The following is a 16,223-nucleotide window of genomic DNA, read 5'->3' as shown; positions in this document are numbered from 1 at the left end:
ACCAAGAACATATACAGTAGCCACTTGGCCTACGCCCAAGAAAATTCACCTAGGGCTTTAAATGTAATGTTGACATTAGACAATATGTCAACAGTAGTCTTATATGAACATACATAGCTTTTGAGCTATTTTATTCCACTGAGAGGTCAATTTTTGACCTTTATATGTTGAGTAGTTGTTTGGTTTTAGTTACATAATGTTGGGTCGCTGACCCAATCCTGTGGGAAATACCATTTGACAAGAAGTTTTTGGTTTCACAGACCTGGTCTCTACTGTCTCTCCGTCACCCCATCTTAACAGTCATAAATCAGTGAGATCATGCCCCTTTGTTTTCTGTGTTCTAGGCTTGTCTCGCTCAACATTATTTGTTCGAGTTCTGACCATTTCCCTGCGAATAACAATATTTCACCATTCCTAATCGCTATGTAGTATTCCATTGTGTAAAGGTACCATATTTTTTGGATTATTGGAAATATTTTCGACCAACTCTCAAACCTATAGTGAAAGGCCATCTGGATAAAACAAATAAAATGGACCAATTATCTTTTTTAGCATTTTAGCATTGATCTAAGGAAGAAAACCAAATCTCCAAATGATAAAATACAAAATGTCACTCACTGTTAAATGAGAAGCTCATGAGTTGATCATGTGGCAAACAAGAGAGAACTTGACCTGCTGGGAACTAACACGAGCTTCTTGCATAAGGCCTGACCTTTGAAAGTTTGAAAGTGTGGTTCTTTGGCATGCGGGAGAGTGAACTTCTCCCATCAGCTCAGGAAAGAGCAAGAAAGGGTTCAGGGGAAATGTGGCTTAGTGGTAGAATACTTGCCTAGTATGTGAAGCCCTGGGTTCAATTTCTCAGTATCACATAAACAGAAAAAGCCGGAAGTGGTATGGTGGCTCAAGTGGTAGAGTGCTAGCCTTTAGCAAAAGAAGCTCAGGGACAATGCCCAGGCCCTGAGTTCAAGCCCCAGGACTGGAAAATAAGAAACAGAACAAAGAAGAAGAAAAAGAAAAGGAGGTGGTAGTTCAGGGTAGAAAATGATAGGAGGTTTCTGTGAGGATCAGAAACCTCTTCAAATTCACGTTACTCAAACTCAGAAGATTCAGAAATCCTCACTAAGATATAAATACAAAACCTGCCCCTGGATTAATGAAGTTTGTAGAATGTACTGCAGAAGCAAGGGACACTGATTAAGGGAAAAGTAACCCCAGCTGAAGTAGGTTCATAGTAAAACTTACAGCCCTTGCCTAAAGAGACTGTATGTTAGCAAGAACTGCTGTAACAAAATACCACAAAGTGGCTTCAAAAACAGAAAGTTAATGCCAGGTACAGTGGCTTATGCCTATTATCTTAGCTACTTACCAGGTGCAGATTCATCAAGAGAATCTTGGGCTGGGAATATGGCCTAGTGGCAAGAGTGTTTGCCTCATATACATGAAGCCCTGGTTTCAATTTTCCAGCACCACATATACAGAAAATGGCCAGAAGTGGCGCTGTGGCTCAAGTGGCAGAGTGCTAATCTTGAGCAAAAAGAAGCCAGGGACAGTGCTCACACCCTGAGTCCAAGCCCCAGGACTGGCAAAAAAAAAAAAAAAAAAGAGAGAGAATCTTGATTTGAGGTCAGCTTGTGCAAAAGTTAGTGAGACCCACAACAAACAGCATGGGCGTGAGGATTATCATCTGTCATTCCAGCTACACATAGTCTAGACAAAAAAAAAAAAAAAAAAAAAAAAAATTAAGGGCTTCCCAGCCTTCCTAGCCCTATGGCCTAGTGGCAAGAGTGCTCGCCTCCTGTACATGAAGCCCTGGGTTTGATTCTCCAGCACCACATATGCAGAAAATGGCCAGAAGTGGCGCTGTGGCTCAAGTGGCAGAGTGCTAGCCTTGAGCAAAAAGAAGCCAGGGACAGTGCTCAGGCCCTGAATCCAAGCCCCAGGACTGGCAAAAAAAAAAAAAAAAAAAAATCAAGAACTTACTTGAAAAATAATAGTGGCTGAGCTTTGGCTCAGTGCAACAACCTTTCTAACCAATTAACCACGTATCCTGTAATTAGTTATGTCTGCCTCATTCCCATTTTCTATCTAAACTCTCAGGTCATGTGGTCTATTAGAGTTCTCAGAACCTGTTTTGATTCTGAGGACTTTTGGATTCATGACTTGATTTTGTTTGACTTTGTTTGGCTTCACTCAAATAAACTACTAAATTTAATTAGTCTAAGGAATTTTCCTTTAATAATGTTTATACATTGTGTGACTTTGACCAAGTTGCTTAAATTCTCACAATCTCAATTTCATTTGCTTGTTTTGGAAACCATGTACCTTTTCATGCTTGTAAAACACAGTTTTGAATTAGTTAATTTTCTTCTTTGGTATCTGCCACCTTCCTGTCTTGTACCTGACGGGGCATGGTAAGGCGCCAGCCTTAGCTGCAGAGACTAAAGCAGGCTGAATCCAACTTGTGTCATGTGAGCCAAGTTCAGGGAATCATGTGATTCCCCTTGTTGGGGATGCATTAAGGTACATGTTTGAAATTCAGATTCAATCAGAGAAATTTGAGAAGTATCCTCCTTAAGGATCTCTGAGTGAGGCCCTCCTCTATTATAAATAAGGAAGAAACAGACATCTCCATAGACACAGCTCTAGATAAATAAAACATAGTTGAACCTGTATACATGTGACGATGTGGTATCTGAGCATGGGGCAGCCATCTTGAAACCATTCTTGCCTAGGGGCAAAGTCATTGAGAAAGGCAAAGAGAAATCTATAGCATGGGTCCTTCATCACTGAACCAGCTCAGGAAACACTCTTCCTCTAGAGTTCCTGTTAAATGAGAGGATAGCCAGCCAAGTCAGGATTTTCTGTTATTTACAGCTAGAGACATCCTAAATGATTGATAGCCTTGTAGATTTATGTGGCATAGATGAAGGAATTAAAACAATTTTTGGCATTGTGAAATGCTGCAATTATTCTAACTAGAACACTTCATTATGGAATGATATATTAACATGTGTTCTGTTCCTCCAAATGTGTGTGTCTGGACCCAACTCTTTTTTTCACCTGCCAAAGAAAATGCACAGTAGGTAGTTAATAACTATTTTATCATGAATCAATGTATTTTCTCCTAAAGGTAATCCTGATAGACAACCCAACCCAAAAACTGTTCCTGTGATTTGGGTAGCAACCATGTCTCTAAGTAGCTTTTATTTTGCCACAGGGAAATAAGCTCTAAGAGACTATACATTGTTTAGAAAAAAAGAGGAAATTATATACCTTTCTAAAACCATGTAAACTAGGCTAGAATTGGAGACTGTCCAACTGACCTTTCCATTGAAAGGACACACAGCAAGAGAACAGCATAGGACTCCAGCCCTAATCCTTTTCCATTACTTATGATTACTTTCCTACTTCCTCCAGAGCCAACTTCCATTACAGTCTGAATGAGAGGGAAACATCCCCAGAAGCAATTTGAATGGCTAGGAATCCATGGGAATGAATGCATTTACATCTTGCCAAGGTCATCCTGTATAGTTGCTGCCAGGGACCAGGTGGCTTGGCACAAGATCTGAGATGGGCATCCCTTCCTGACTGCAAACACCAGCCCCCTATCTCTAAGGGGCAACGGAAGGTGAGGAGCAGGCAAGAGATCTCCTCCTGTCCACACACTGGACAGCAACTAGCATGGTGGTCAGGTGACAGGGTGGGGAGGGTCAGCAACTAGCATGGTGGTCAGGTGACAGGGTGGGGAGATATGCAGCAGTATCCAGGGCCAAGAGGACCCTAGCACCTGCTAGCTGGGGTAAGGGGATGAATGTCCATCCAAGGTGAGGAGATTTGGAAGCTCCCAAAAGGCCTTTGATTCAGTCTGTATTAGTCTGACTCTCCAAGTGATCCATTTTCCAACCCCTACCAGAAAGTTCCCACCCTTACCAGTTCCTAATCCTCAAGATGTCCAGTCTACTTCCATTTCAATGCAAATGTCTCACAGGATTACCCAGACTCCTCCCCCAGCAGATAGCACAATGAATCTTCCCTCCTCTAGGTTCTGACATTCTTTATGCCACTGCTGTAACATTGGATTCAAGACAACTTGAGTTGAATCTTTTTTACTAGCTCAGTGCTTTTCAAACTTACATACAAATCAAGTGGAGAACTTGGTAAAAGAGAGGTTTGGTAACTATGAAAGTCACACACTTCCAGGTGACCCTGATCTGCACACCTCTTTAAGTACTCAAGTTTGCTGTTTTTGAGTTAAGGGCAAGTAACATTTCTTACCTATGTAATGCCAGCTTTTAGCACAATGATGACAGATTAACACATATTTCCTGTACTGCAGGAACACATATTTCCTGTGTGCTGAAGGTTTCTGGAGTGTTCCTTTTAAGTACAACTATGTGACTCTTCTTGCAGCTGATATGACAAAACATGGGGTAAGGGAAGGTATGGGACAAATAAATCTTGATATCCAAAATAGAAGTCTTGCAGATCCTAAAACCCAATTGTATCAGTCTATTTAGACTTCAAAGAACTAGCTAACTAAAATATCAACCATAAAGTCAATTTTATTCATTAACATTAAAAATATCTATCAAAAAACAACCACTAGATATTGAAAATGGAAAAAAGAAAGGATTATTTCCAATGGAGAATGCCCTTCCTTCACCCACCCAGCCACATACAGCCCTTTAGCCATATTCTTTTCCTTGTACCCTGGATCAGGGTTCTACTCTTCAATATAATTTATAGGAAGACATTGGTTTGGCCTGAGCTCTTGCACTAGGCCAAAGAAATCAAACCAAAATGCAGTCTCTCATGCTGAAGTCCCATGCCATCACATTGCACCCAAGTGATCAGACCTCCCAAGAAATCAGGAAAGAAAGCAGCTCATCCCAGACAGTTAACCAACAGGATAAAAAGTCCTCTGTGCTTTATTGTTCACAAGGAAAGAAAGTCTGAAATGACAAATCCACTTTTGCTTCTTCTGCTGCTGTCTTCAGCCTTTCCTGTCTGGAATGCCACACTTCCCTGCTCAAGCTCATCAGAAGATGCAGCCTTTATTACAGAATGAGATGTTTCCCAATTCTAGGATCACAACCCCCCCAAAAAACCAATTAAGATAATTAAATTTGGTGGAACTTTGACTTTTGACCCTAGAGATAACTTAATTAGGACCTCCCATTGAACATTGACTCAGAGTGGAGATAACTAGATGATCTCAGTGGCAAACAGATCAGGTAAAGGAAAAACTTGACACAGTGTCACTTCTCCAAAAAGATTCCACTTCTGTAATAAAGAATGTTTTCCCTCTCATGAAGTCCGATAAATTCCTGCTTTTAAGGGTCTGTGTTTCTGGACTTCAATTGGCCAGCCATTCTTGTTCTACCTTGATACAGATTGAAATGGACATATCGGAGGCAGGTATCTGTGGCATTGGTGTCTCAGTGTGGGCACCTGTGCAGAAATAACTGTTCCCCTTCAAGGCTTATCCCCAATGGCCTCTTTTTCTGACCCTCATTGAGAAATGACCTAGTGATGGTCAACAGGGTCAGGAGCTGCCCCATGGGTCACCGGGGTGCTGGGGCCTCCTGTGAACCTGGAGTTCCAAGAGGAGGTGGCAGGGCTCCCAGGGAAGAAGGGCTCTCTTGAGCAGCAGGGACAACCTTGACCCAGTCGACATTGTTGCTTGCCACTGAGCTGGTTATTTTTGTGCTTCTCATGGACATTTGGCTTGGGAGAATAGCTCAGTATACACTTTGTTACCAACTAGTCAAAAAATTATGTGACACAGTTTAAGCTACCTTTTCCTGGGCTTGCATTTCTTTATCTCTAGAAAAGGGACATTTGAAGAGCATGAGTTTCATGATTTCATCCACCTTTCATAGTAATAACTTAAAGTGTTTAATTATTTACTATATTTAATACATTAGTATGGCTGTTTGTAACATGCATTCAATTTGCAATATGCCACTCAATTCCCATAATTCTACATTTAAAAATGGAGATAATTTTGATGTGTAGCCCCAAGTCTTACTTTCAGAGTCTGTTCCCACCCAGTGTCTCTGTAGTAAGCCAGAGAGTAATTGTGTCCCCAGGGGTAGCTATGTGAAGTGTAAGGAGAAGTCAGATGGATGGACCACAGAGAGCCGTTTAGTTAATTCCTTGCTCCTTCTTCCTCTTGGATGTTGGTGGTACATCTGCCAATGAGCAGAACTTTCTTCTAAAGCATTTAGGTTAGCAGAGTTATAGTAACCTTTCACAGGGAGATGATGATAAGGAACAGCACAATAAAAACAGCACCTCTGGGAAGACAAAGGTAGAGAGCACTGAGAAACACTGGTTCTTGCCTCTGATTGAGAAGGTGTCATTCTTCCAAGCCATTTATATCCTTTTATTCTGTATTTCTGTGCCTAGGGATAAAAGAGTCAAAGGAAGTGTGAATGTACACCTTCAATAGTTTCTCCCGCTGTTAACTAAGAATGATTAAGTAATCTCCTTTAATTTGTATACCTCAAGTCATTTGTTTCACTCAGTTGTTACACAGCATTAGTGACCTGGCATCATTTATAAGTATCTGTTTTGTCTTTGTAACTAGACCATAATGTATTTTATGATGGAGACCATCTATTTACCTGATTAACTCAATCATTGATCCATCATTCACTGAACTCCTCTCAGAATGGGGCTGAATCCTAAAGACAAGAGTATTTTCTATGTTCTTAGTATAACAGTAGGTATGAACACTGTAACAGCAATCCTAAAGACTTTGGAAAGTAAAGCAGCTGATAACAAATTAGGGGAAAGACAAAAACAAAAACCCGAATTACAGATTTGTAGAAGAAAGTGTAGACTTCACCATCTTCCACCAGAGGGCACCATCTTCACGTGAGCTGGTAAGGGTACTCCCTCTCCATAGTATATAGAAATACCCACTTAAAAACAGTGAAGGAGGAATGGGAAGGAAGGAAGAACACACCAGCAATGTTGTCCAGGTATCCAGTAAACATCACATAGATCTGTTTCTTGTTACATATATGGACATGAATAAGCAACACCAGAACCAGTAGATGAAAGAAAGAAGTGACTGCACACACCAAACGCTAAAATATCATCTAAATTATATAACTTATATAATTAAATTATATAAAGAGCAAAGAAATTTTTGTTTTGTTTTGTTTTTGTTTTTTTGGCCAGTCCTGGGGCTTGGACTCAGGGCCTGAGCACTGTCCCTGGCTTCTTTTTTGCTCAAGGCTAGCACTCTGCCACTTGAGCCACAGCGCCACTTCTGGCCATTTTCTGTATATGTGGTGCTGGGGAATCGAACCCAGGGCCTCATGTATATGAGGCAGGCACTCTTGCCACTAGGCATATCCCCGCCCCAAAGAAATTTTTTCACTAAATCTCAGACCACCCTTCCTGTTTGGGGTGAAAAATAATTGTGTGAACCTCAGGGGGACTGTCTCATGCCATGGATGCCAGGAGGAGTCAGACAGTCCCTTTGCCAAACTTGGAAGGAAAGAGTAAGACAAGAACACTGTCCTAGTATCTACAATTGGGCCTCTTCCTACCCAGAGCTCTTCATCATGCAGAGATGACTTCAAAGCTCAGGAGCTATGAAATTATGCATGCTGGTGCCTTTGACAACAAATATTAAAGAGGCAGCAAACAATAAGGACAGCCATAAATATTGGAAGAATACACTGCTGTTATTGACACTGACTTTGATTTCCAGGGATAGTATTACTAACCACAGAAGACCAACAGTGGTTATCATAACAGACACAGTATACCATGTAGAAATCAGAATGAGCTCATGCAGATTATTTAAAGGGGCTAGTGATCATGGAGTCTCTTGGAAAAAAATAAATATCGGCATCACCATTAAATTGTACCGGAGAATAAAATATCTGTGGTGGTAGATGTTTTTGACTGCTTTATTTGTTAAGGTGTCCAAAATAAGGTTGTTTTTTTTAGTTTGTTTGTTTGAACACAGGGCCTTACATTTTTTAGGCAAGTGTTCTACCACTTGAGACACACTTACAGTCTCCTGCTGCCATTTTCAGGGTAATTATGCACTGAGATACAGAAAATGCCTAGAGTTCTGGGGAATTATTGCAGGTGGGATCCAATACAATACACACCTAGTAATTACAGAAGAAGTGTGAGCTCTGATATTTCTAATTTATAAGCTAATTATATCCTATATTTACCCCAGTGGAAATAATTAGCTGGGGTATAGGCTCCTGAGTCCCACCCCAGATCTTATCCATCAGAATTGCCAGAGAAAGGTTATGGTAATTTATGTTTTCAGTAAGAACTCAGTGATTTTTTTGGGGGGGGTCACACAAATTGATAGTCATCTGATATTTTTCCTTTGGGAACCTAGAGGCTTGGTGTCTATAGTGGTGGACACCAAGCCTCTAGACAGTGACATTGGGCTTTTATTTGTTTACTCAATTAGTTTGTTTGCCAGTCCTGGGGCTTGAATTCAAGGTCTAGGCACTGTCCCTGGGCTTCTTTTGCTCAAGGCTAGCACTCTACCACTTGAGCCATAATGCCACTTTGGGCTTTTTTTCTGTTTATGTGGTGCTGAGGACTCAAACCCAGGGTTTCATGCATGCTAGGCAAGCACTCTAACACTAAACCACATTCTCAGCCCCAATCCCAGGACTTTTAACTTCTTTAAATCCTTTAATTAGTATGACACTGGAAAGTTGCTGAGATTGGTTTAAGAAGTAGGATGAGGGAGAGTAAAGAAGCAGATGTTTGTTTGATCATGGCACATTTTGTGCATACATGTACCTGTCAAAAGGAAACTTACTTGCATGGCTAACTTAAATTAATAAAAATGTGGGAAGCATGACACTGGTGGCTGTTGCCTATAATCCTAGTTACTCAGAAGTCTGTGATCTGAAGATCTTGGTTTGAAGTCAGCCTGGGCAATAAAGTCTGTGAAACTTACATCTCCCATGAACCACAAAAAGCTGGAAGTGGAGCTGTGGCTCAAAAGGTATAATGCTAGCCTTGAGCAAAAAATTTCAGGAACAACAGGCCCTGAGTTCAAACACCAGAAGCAGCACACACCATACTACACCAAAAACAAACCAAAAAATATGGGAAGAAGTATGAGACTGAACAACTTCCCACATACAGTAAAGGTTAAAGGTTAAAGGTCTTTCATCTTAATATTCACAGCCTACCAGAGAAAGGCAAGAGAAATGAACTGGTTAAAAACAAAGCAAAACAGCAAACAGTACAAGAAGTGTATCCAATGCCTAATGTATGAAACTGTAACCTCTCTGTTCATCAGTTTGATAATAAAAATTTGAAAAAAAACAAAAACCAAAAAATCAATTGTCTGATAACTTCAGAGAAAAGAGTTCAAGCTTTTTGGAAATTGATGTTTTAAGAGGAGTAGCCAGAAGACATCACTGGCTGATTAACTTTGAAAGCTGAGTTCAACCTTGTGGAAAGTTACCCTATGACAGCAATCTGTCAATGCACACAAAATAGAATTGACCAGGTGTAGAAAGAGTCCAGTGTGTTCAATGGAGTGTAGGGGGCAAGCTAAGATAAAGACTCACCTCCAGATTGAAGTCTACACAGAAAATAGCAGGCCACAGCCTATGGAATCTGGAACTTGTCAGTGTGTCACCGTGTGCTCACAAGGGGTGGAGTTCTGTTGACTGGAGTCTAATTGGTTCTGCTCTAACCAATCACAGTGACGGGAAGAACAAGGCAACATGAGCTCTGTTGGTGAGTGTCCGAGAGGGGTGGTAGAGGTACTGAGCCCTCAAATAAGGCAAACCACTCTCCCTCCCAGTTCTTAACAGGAATGAGTCACTTAGGGTTGATACATGTGACTTTCATGTCATTCACATCCTTAGCTTTCCTTCCCTCCCTCTTCCCCTTCCTACCATTTGCCACCAGAACTTTAAGTGTTGAACTAGGCCTCACCCATAAGACAACTAAGGCAAAAGGGAAGGAGTCAAAAGGAAAAGGGGCCATCGAGCCCTTCCTACTGTAGGGAGAAGGCCGGTGCGGGATTGGAACTATACAGTGATTCTGTCGTTGCCAAGTCAATACTAACACCGTGTGAAATGAGTACTGCCTGCTTTCTAAGCTAACGGAGTGTGAAGGGAAAACAAGCATGGAGCAATGGTGGGGTTGGTTAAGGGGACGTTCCCCAGAGTCCTGTTCTGGTCCGTCTCTCATTGAGACTGTACGGCCAACATCAATCCTTGTTAAAGCCAAGCCCCTGGTCACCAGCGTGGGTGTGGATGTAGAAAACAATAATAAGAAATTAATATCATGATTGTAAAAGGGGAACTGTTTCTGGGGGCCAGGAACTGTAGAAGTACATTATATCTGTGTGAAAATAACGTAAAGAACACCACTAACGGGTGCTGAAAGGGAGGGAAACGATTTAAGAAAGAGTAATATAGGTGGGGAGTCATCAAAACATATTATATGTATATTGTATGTAAATATGATGATGAAATCCCTAGTACAAGTAAGGTTAATAAAAATTTATTTATTTATTTAATTTATTTATTAATTGAATACAATTTTTTTTGACAAGGTGTTGTGCAAAAAAAATTTTTTTAGGGGCTGGGGATATGGCCTAGTGGCAAGAGAGCTTGCCTCGTATACATGAGGCCCTGGGTTCGATTCCCCAGCACCACATATACAGAAAACGGCCAGAAGTGGCGCTGTGGCTCAAGTGGCAGAGTGCTAGCCTAGAGCAAAAAGAAGCCAGGGACAGTGCTTCAGACCCTGAGTCCAAACCCCAGGACCAGCCAAAAAAAAAAATTTTTTTTTAAATAAACTTTAAAAAGATCCATTCCTCATGTGCACACATATATGTGTTATATGTGTGTGTGTGTAAGCAGCAAACAAATAAAAATGCATATGATAGAAATACATAGTCATGTGGTTCAAATTTAGAATGCAAACTTGAGTGAAAAAGTTAAGCTAGAGAGAGCAGCCCTATGTTCAGGCCCCAACACAGACAGACAGACAGATACACACACACACACACACACACACACACACACACACACTGTTTTCTCCTTAGAACTCATATCTACACTGACTCTTCCAATTCTAACTCATTCCTCTAGAGGTCCTTTCTCTTTTCTGATCTTATATTTACATGTCACTTTCTTCCATAGAGGATTCTGGCTTTCAATGTCACATTTATGTTTCTTAGTCCTATAACACATCTCCCATAGTATCAGAATGATTTCACCAATACTACTACCACAAACATACTAAAAAGATCAGGATCTATTTGCAGTTCTTGTCGCCACCACCTCAACCTCTCTACTGTAACCATCTCCCATACACGCACCACATGCCCAAGATGAAGGTTTCATAGTCAAATACTGAATTAGTGAATTAACTGGAGCTTCTGTCTCTTCCTTATGCAAGGCCGTTATTTAACATACAACAATGGAACTGTTGTCTCCATTTGCTTTGAAGTTTTTATTTTTGCCCAATTATTTTTAAAAAGTTTGCATAGTATTAAAATAATAAAAAAAAAATCCAGGCCATTCAATAAATGGTTGAAAACCAAACACCCAAAGATTAAAGATCGCCTCCTGATGACCTCACCACGACTGGTAAGACTGTGAGTGTGGGAGCTAGTTGGAGGGGAGAGTGAAGGAGAGGGCCATATGCTTGAAGTGCTTCGAACACATTTATGAAAATAGCATAACAAAACATTTTACAATTGTTTAAAATGTAGGGGCAAAAGGAAAACGAAAGTAACAGAGGGGTGATTTGATTACATTTATTATGAGCACATATGGAAATACATACACAATGAAAGCCATTTTGCATAAGTGGTATACAGTAATAAAAAAGAGAGAGAAATGATTTTTTTCTCTATAAAGTAAAAGCACATTTATTTGTGCCTTCATAATTGGCACTGAAATAGAAATCATTTGCCATTAAAATGAACTTAGTGGAATAAAAGTGTTTTTTATAACAATTACTATATTCTGACCATGCTTTTATTAATCCACTGGGTGGAAGTGTCTTAGTTAAAAATCATTTCTTGAAATAATTTGTTCAGCACTGACAGGTCTTTTTATTCCTTTTTTCTTATTTGATTTTTTTTTTATTATTGTGAAGGTGATATACAGAGGGGTTACCATTTCATAAGTCAGATAATGAGTACATTTCCTTTTAGATAATGTCAGCCTTCTTTTGCTCTCTCCCAGTTTTTGCCTCCTGTCCCTGCCCACACTAACAGGTCTTGAATAAGGTGTAAGTGATTTTAGTGCCTAGAGGAAGAAAGAAGACAAAACCTAAATCCCTCCTGTCATGGGGCTCAATTTGGGTAGGAAGCTGCCCACCTCAATGGATGAAAACAATGTGTTGATGTAATAGAAGACAGAAGACATGCAAGGCATGGAGTAGAGAGTACCAGACAGAGAGTGCAACATCATACCTAGTGCCACGATCTTCCAGCCACTGATCAGAAGCAGAATTAGCCTCCAGTCCATATGATCTGTTGTGACGGTGCCCAAATCACAGCTAATTATTTGTAAAAGTTCTGCAGTAGACTTGTACCACTCTTAGTTCACCAAGATTATTTATTCATAAGTCAGTTCTTGATGGATAACTAGAAACTTGTAAAGCCAGCTGGAGTGGAGACTTCTGGTAGTGTCTTGATTTTGACTGGGAAACAGGAGATAGCAATGGTAAAGTAGCAAGAGAAGAGCCTATAGAAAAAAGACTGAAAAGAAAAGACACATTAGAGCCTCCAACACTATGAAGGATTTGAGCTTTATCTTACAGGACATCGAAGGGTATTTGAAGCATCTCAATAACAACATCAGCATGTTACAGTGGCAGGCTGGAGAAGATGTTTGGAACGGGAAGGGACTGGAACTAGAGACACCATTTAAGAAACTGATAGTTCTCTAGGGAAGAGAGACAATAGGTACCTGGGAGAGTTAATGTGCAGGAGCCAAACACTGCTGGCTCACACTTATAATCCTAGCTACTCAGGAGGCTGAAACCTGAGGATTATGGTTCGAAGCCAGTCCAGGCAGAAAACGTCCTAAGAGTCTTATCTTTAGTTAATTAGCAGAAAATCTGGAAGTGGAGGTGTGCCTCAAGGGTAGACCAAATATCAATTTTGAGTGAAAAGCTAAGCAAGAATGCAAAGCACTGAGTTCAAGCCCTACTACCAGTAAACACACACAACACACACACACACACACACACACACACACACACACACACACACACGAAGAGTTAATGTGCCTGGATGGAGATAGAGAAGAGAGACAGATTCCAGAAATATATGAAAGGGAGAAACCACAGAGCAGGGAACAGTATTGCATATGGGGGGTGGGAGAGCAGGGTAGAAAGGGAAAGGCAGACAAGAATGGCAGACGGAGGACAAAGAGTCAAATCTCAGCTTTCTGGATTAGACAATTGAATAATGTTCCTAGTAGTGAGCCTAGGGATAGAGAAGGTGCACAATGGAAGGCCTAGACACGTAGAATGCATTAAGACCCAAGTGCCTGATGGATGTGAACAGAGATGGCCCATAGCTCATGATTAAAGCAAGAGCCAACAAAAGAAGATACACACTAAAAACCCAGATTATGGAATCATCTGTGTGTCTTAAGCCAGAGAGTGCTTACAAAAAAAAAAAAAAGCAGAGATGATATAAGGAAAACCCTCGTGAAAATGTGTGCTAGACCAGGAGGAAATATGGTATCTGCGGAACAGAAGGTGGTGACTGACACCAGATCTGCTGCTTATAATAGTGTCTGGAAGTCTGGGTTGTTGTTTCTGTTTCTGGTATTCAAAGACAGCAACCACCTGGTGTCATCAGGAAAAGTGATGAAGGCCACTGTTTAGTTTGTTATTAAAACTGTACCCAGGGCTGGGGATATAGCCTAGTGGCAAGAGTGCCTGCCTCGGATACACGAGGCCCTAGGTTCGATTCCCCAGCACCACATATACAGAAAACGGCCAGAAGTGGCGCTGTGGCTCAAGTGGCAGAGTGCTAGCCTTGAGCGGGAAGAAGCCAGGGACGGTGCTCGGGCCCTGAGTCCAAGGCCCAGGACTGGCCAAACAAAAACAAAAACAAAAAAACTGTACCCAGTGATTGTAAGTGGTTCACTATAGACTTGACTAGATGAAGCAAGGTGCCTAACACAGATTGTTTAAGTTGTTCATTTACAGTCTTTCATTATAAACTTGGGGAATGAAGGAGAAATGTTGAACTGTTGCTAAGACAATTGGCTTATTATTTAATAATTGAATGCTATACTCTAAAAAGCATATTCAGTGATTTTGATTAAGCCTAAGGGATTGTCTAGTCTACAAGGAGTTCCTGTGCTCAAATTTATGACTGTCAACATTTGTATTCTTTGATTAACTTAGGTAACAACCATCAAAGCTGAAAGAAGGAAGCATTTACTGCATTGCATGGCCGAAAGAATATTCAAGAAAGCTCTTACTAGGCTGTAATGCTGGGGCCTAACTAGTCAGATGAAGTTTGATTGATAGACACAAGTTCCTGCCCTTGGTTTCTTCAAGGAGATGCACAAATGGATTATAGTAGACAGGAGAACCTCCAGAGCTCACCCCAATTGAGACCATACTAATGCAATATGCAATAATGTCAACTGTTCATTTGTGCTCCACTCTGGAAAGCATTTGGGGTGTTTGGGTTGGAGGTAGGCAGAAGGCTGGAGGGTGTTGTAAATTTGGGAGCACTGTCCTAAGTAAGAGTATGTAGATGAATTCTGCCAAACAGTAGAGAGTAGAACTTTCACAAATACAAAGAAGGTAAAGAAAAGCTTCTCACATAAAGTAAAACATCTTTGTATTTTATTTCTTCATAAATGGGACAAGCAGTCCTGTGAGACCAGGGGTTCCCCACAGCTGGGAGTGTTTAAGCAGAGTGACAAACATCTGGAGAAGGACAAAGTGAGTTAGATGATCCTAAAGATTGTCAGCATAATTGCTGGCCATTAGTGATAGATTGAATTGCTCCATTTTCTCCCTTAGAATACAATTCTGCTCATGAGATTTTTCTCCCCTTTATACAGATATCATCAGTTCTACAAACCTTATCATTCTTCTAGAGGATGAGATCTTCGCTGATTTTTTCAACACATTTCTTTCTCTCCCGGTAAGCAGTCTCAGACTTAAATCCAAATGTTCTATTCACAACTGAACAGTAAATTTCACTGACCCAAATGCCTTTTTAGTTTTTGTGTTTTCTTTTTTTAAGCAAAATTCTTTGTTAATTCAAGAACTTTAGCAATTTAAGCAAGATAAATTGAACTGAACTGCTAAGAATTGTAGCTTTCAGGGGGTAATAACATCCTCACTCTTTCAATATCTGTCTAGAAGGGGATGCATGTGGATTATAACTTGTATCTAAGAGAAATAGACACTTGAGCTGAATGGATTAGTAGAAAATAAAAGGCTTAATCTTCCAAAATTTTTCTTTGTTCCTGTGTAAATTTGCTTTACAATTTTTTAAAATCTATATCTGCTTGCCAAAGAGAAATAGCAAAGATTTTGGTCTGTGGTATCAGGCTATAGCTCCATTCGGCTTTCTTCTTTGTAAACATGCAAGGTCTCATAAGTCCCCAAGAAATTAACCAGCAAACAGCCAAAAATGCAGTTGTGACCCAAGTGTTAGAACATCAGCCCTGAGCAAATAAGCCACACAAAAGATTGAGGCTTCAATACAAGCACATTTATTTTTATTATTATTTTATATATTATTATTACAAATTTAGGACACTTTTAGTTTATATGTAATTTGGAACCCAAGTCTTCATATCTTCAATCCATTCTGCTTGTCCAGCCCAAAAGTTTAGGTAAGAGGCTGAGAATATGGCCTAGTGGTAGAGTGCTTGCCTTGTGTACATGAGGCCCTGGGTTTGATGCCCCAGCACCACATATATAGAAAAAGCCAGAAGTGGCACTGTGGCTCAAGTGGTAGAGTGCTAGCCTTTTTTTTTTTTTTTTTTTTTTGGCCAGTCCTGGGGCTTGGACTCAGGGCCTGAGCACTGTCCCTGGCTTCTTTTTGCTCAAGGCTAGCGCTCTGCCACTTGAGCCACAGCACCACTTCTGGTAGTTTTCTATATATGTGGTGCTGGGGAATCAAACCCAGGGCTTCATGTATAGGAGGCAAGCACTCTTGCCACTAGGCCATGTTCCCAGCCCGAGTGCTATCC

General features: G+C 40.6%; 1 protein-coding gene across 1 annotated transcript in view; it reads left to right on the top strand.

Moving 5' to 3' along the window:
• Positions 1 to 16,223, top strand: part of Rgsl1 (regulator of G protein signaling like 1) — a 110,975-nt gene that overhangs the window by 35,217 nt on the left and 59,535 nt on the right. The window contains exon 2 of the mRNA XM_048358176.1: positions 15,081 to 15,163. Within this exon, the coding sequence (XP_048214133.1) occupies positions 15,081 to 15,163 (83 nt within the window). The remainder of the gene's footprint in view (positions 1 to 15,080; positions 15,164 to 16,223) is intronic.

This window comes from Perognathus longimembris, chromosome 11 (genome assembly GCF_023159225.1).
Source record: "Perognathus longimembris pacificus isolate PPM17 chromosome 11, ASM2315922v1, whole genome shotgun sequence".
Taxonomy (NCBI): Eukaryota; Metazoa; Chordata; class Mammalia; order Rodentia; family Heteromyidae; genus Perognathus; species Perognathus longimembris.
This window is presented reverse-complemented; position numbering and strand designations above follow the sequence as displayed.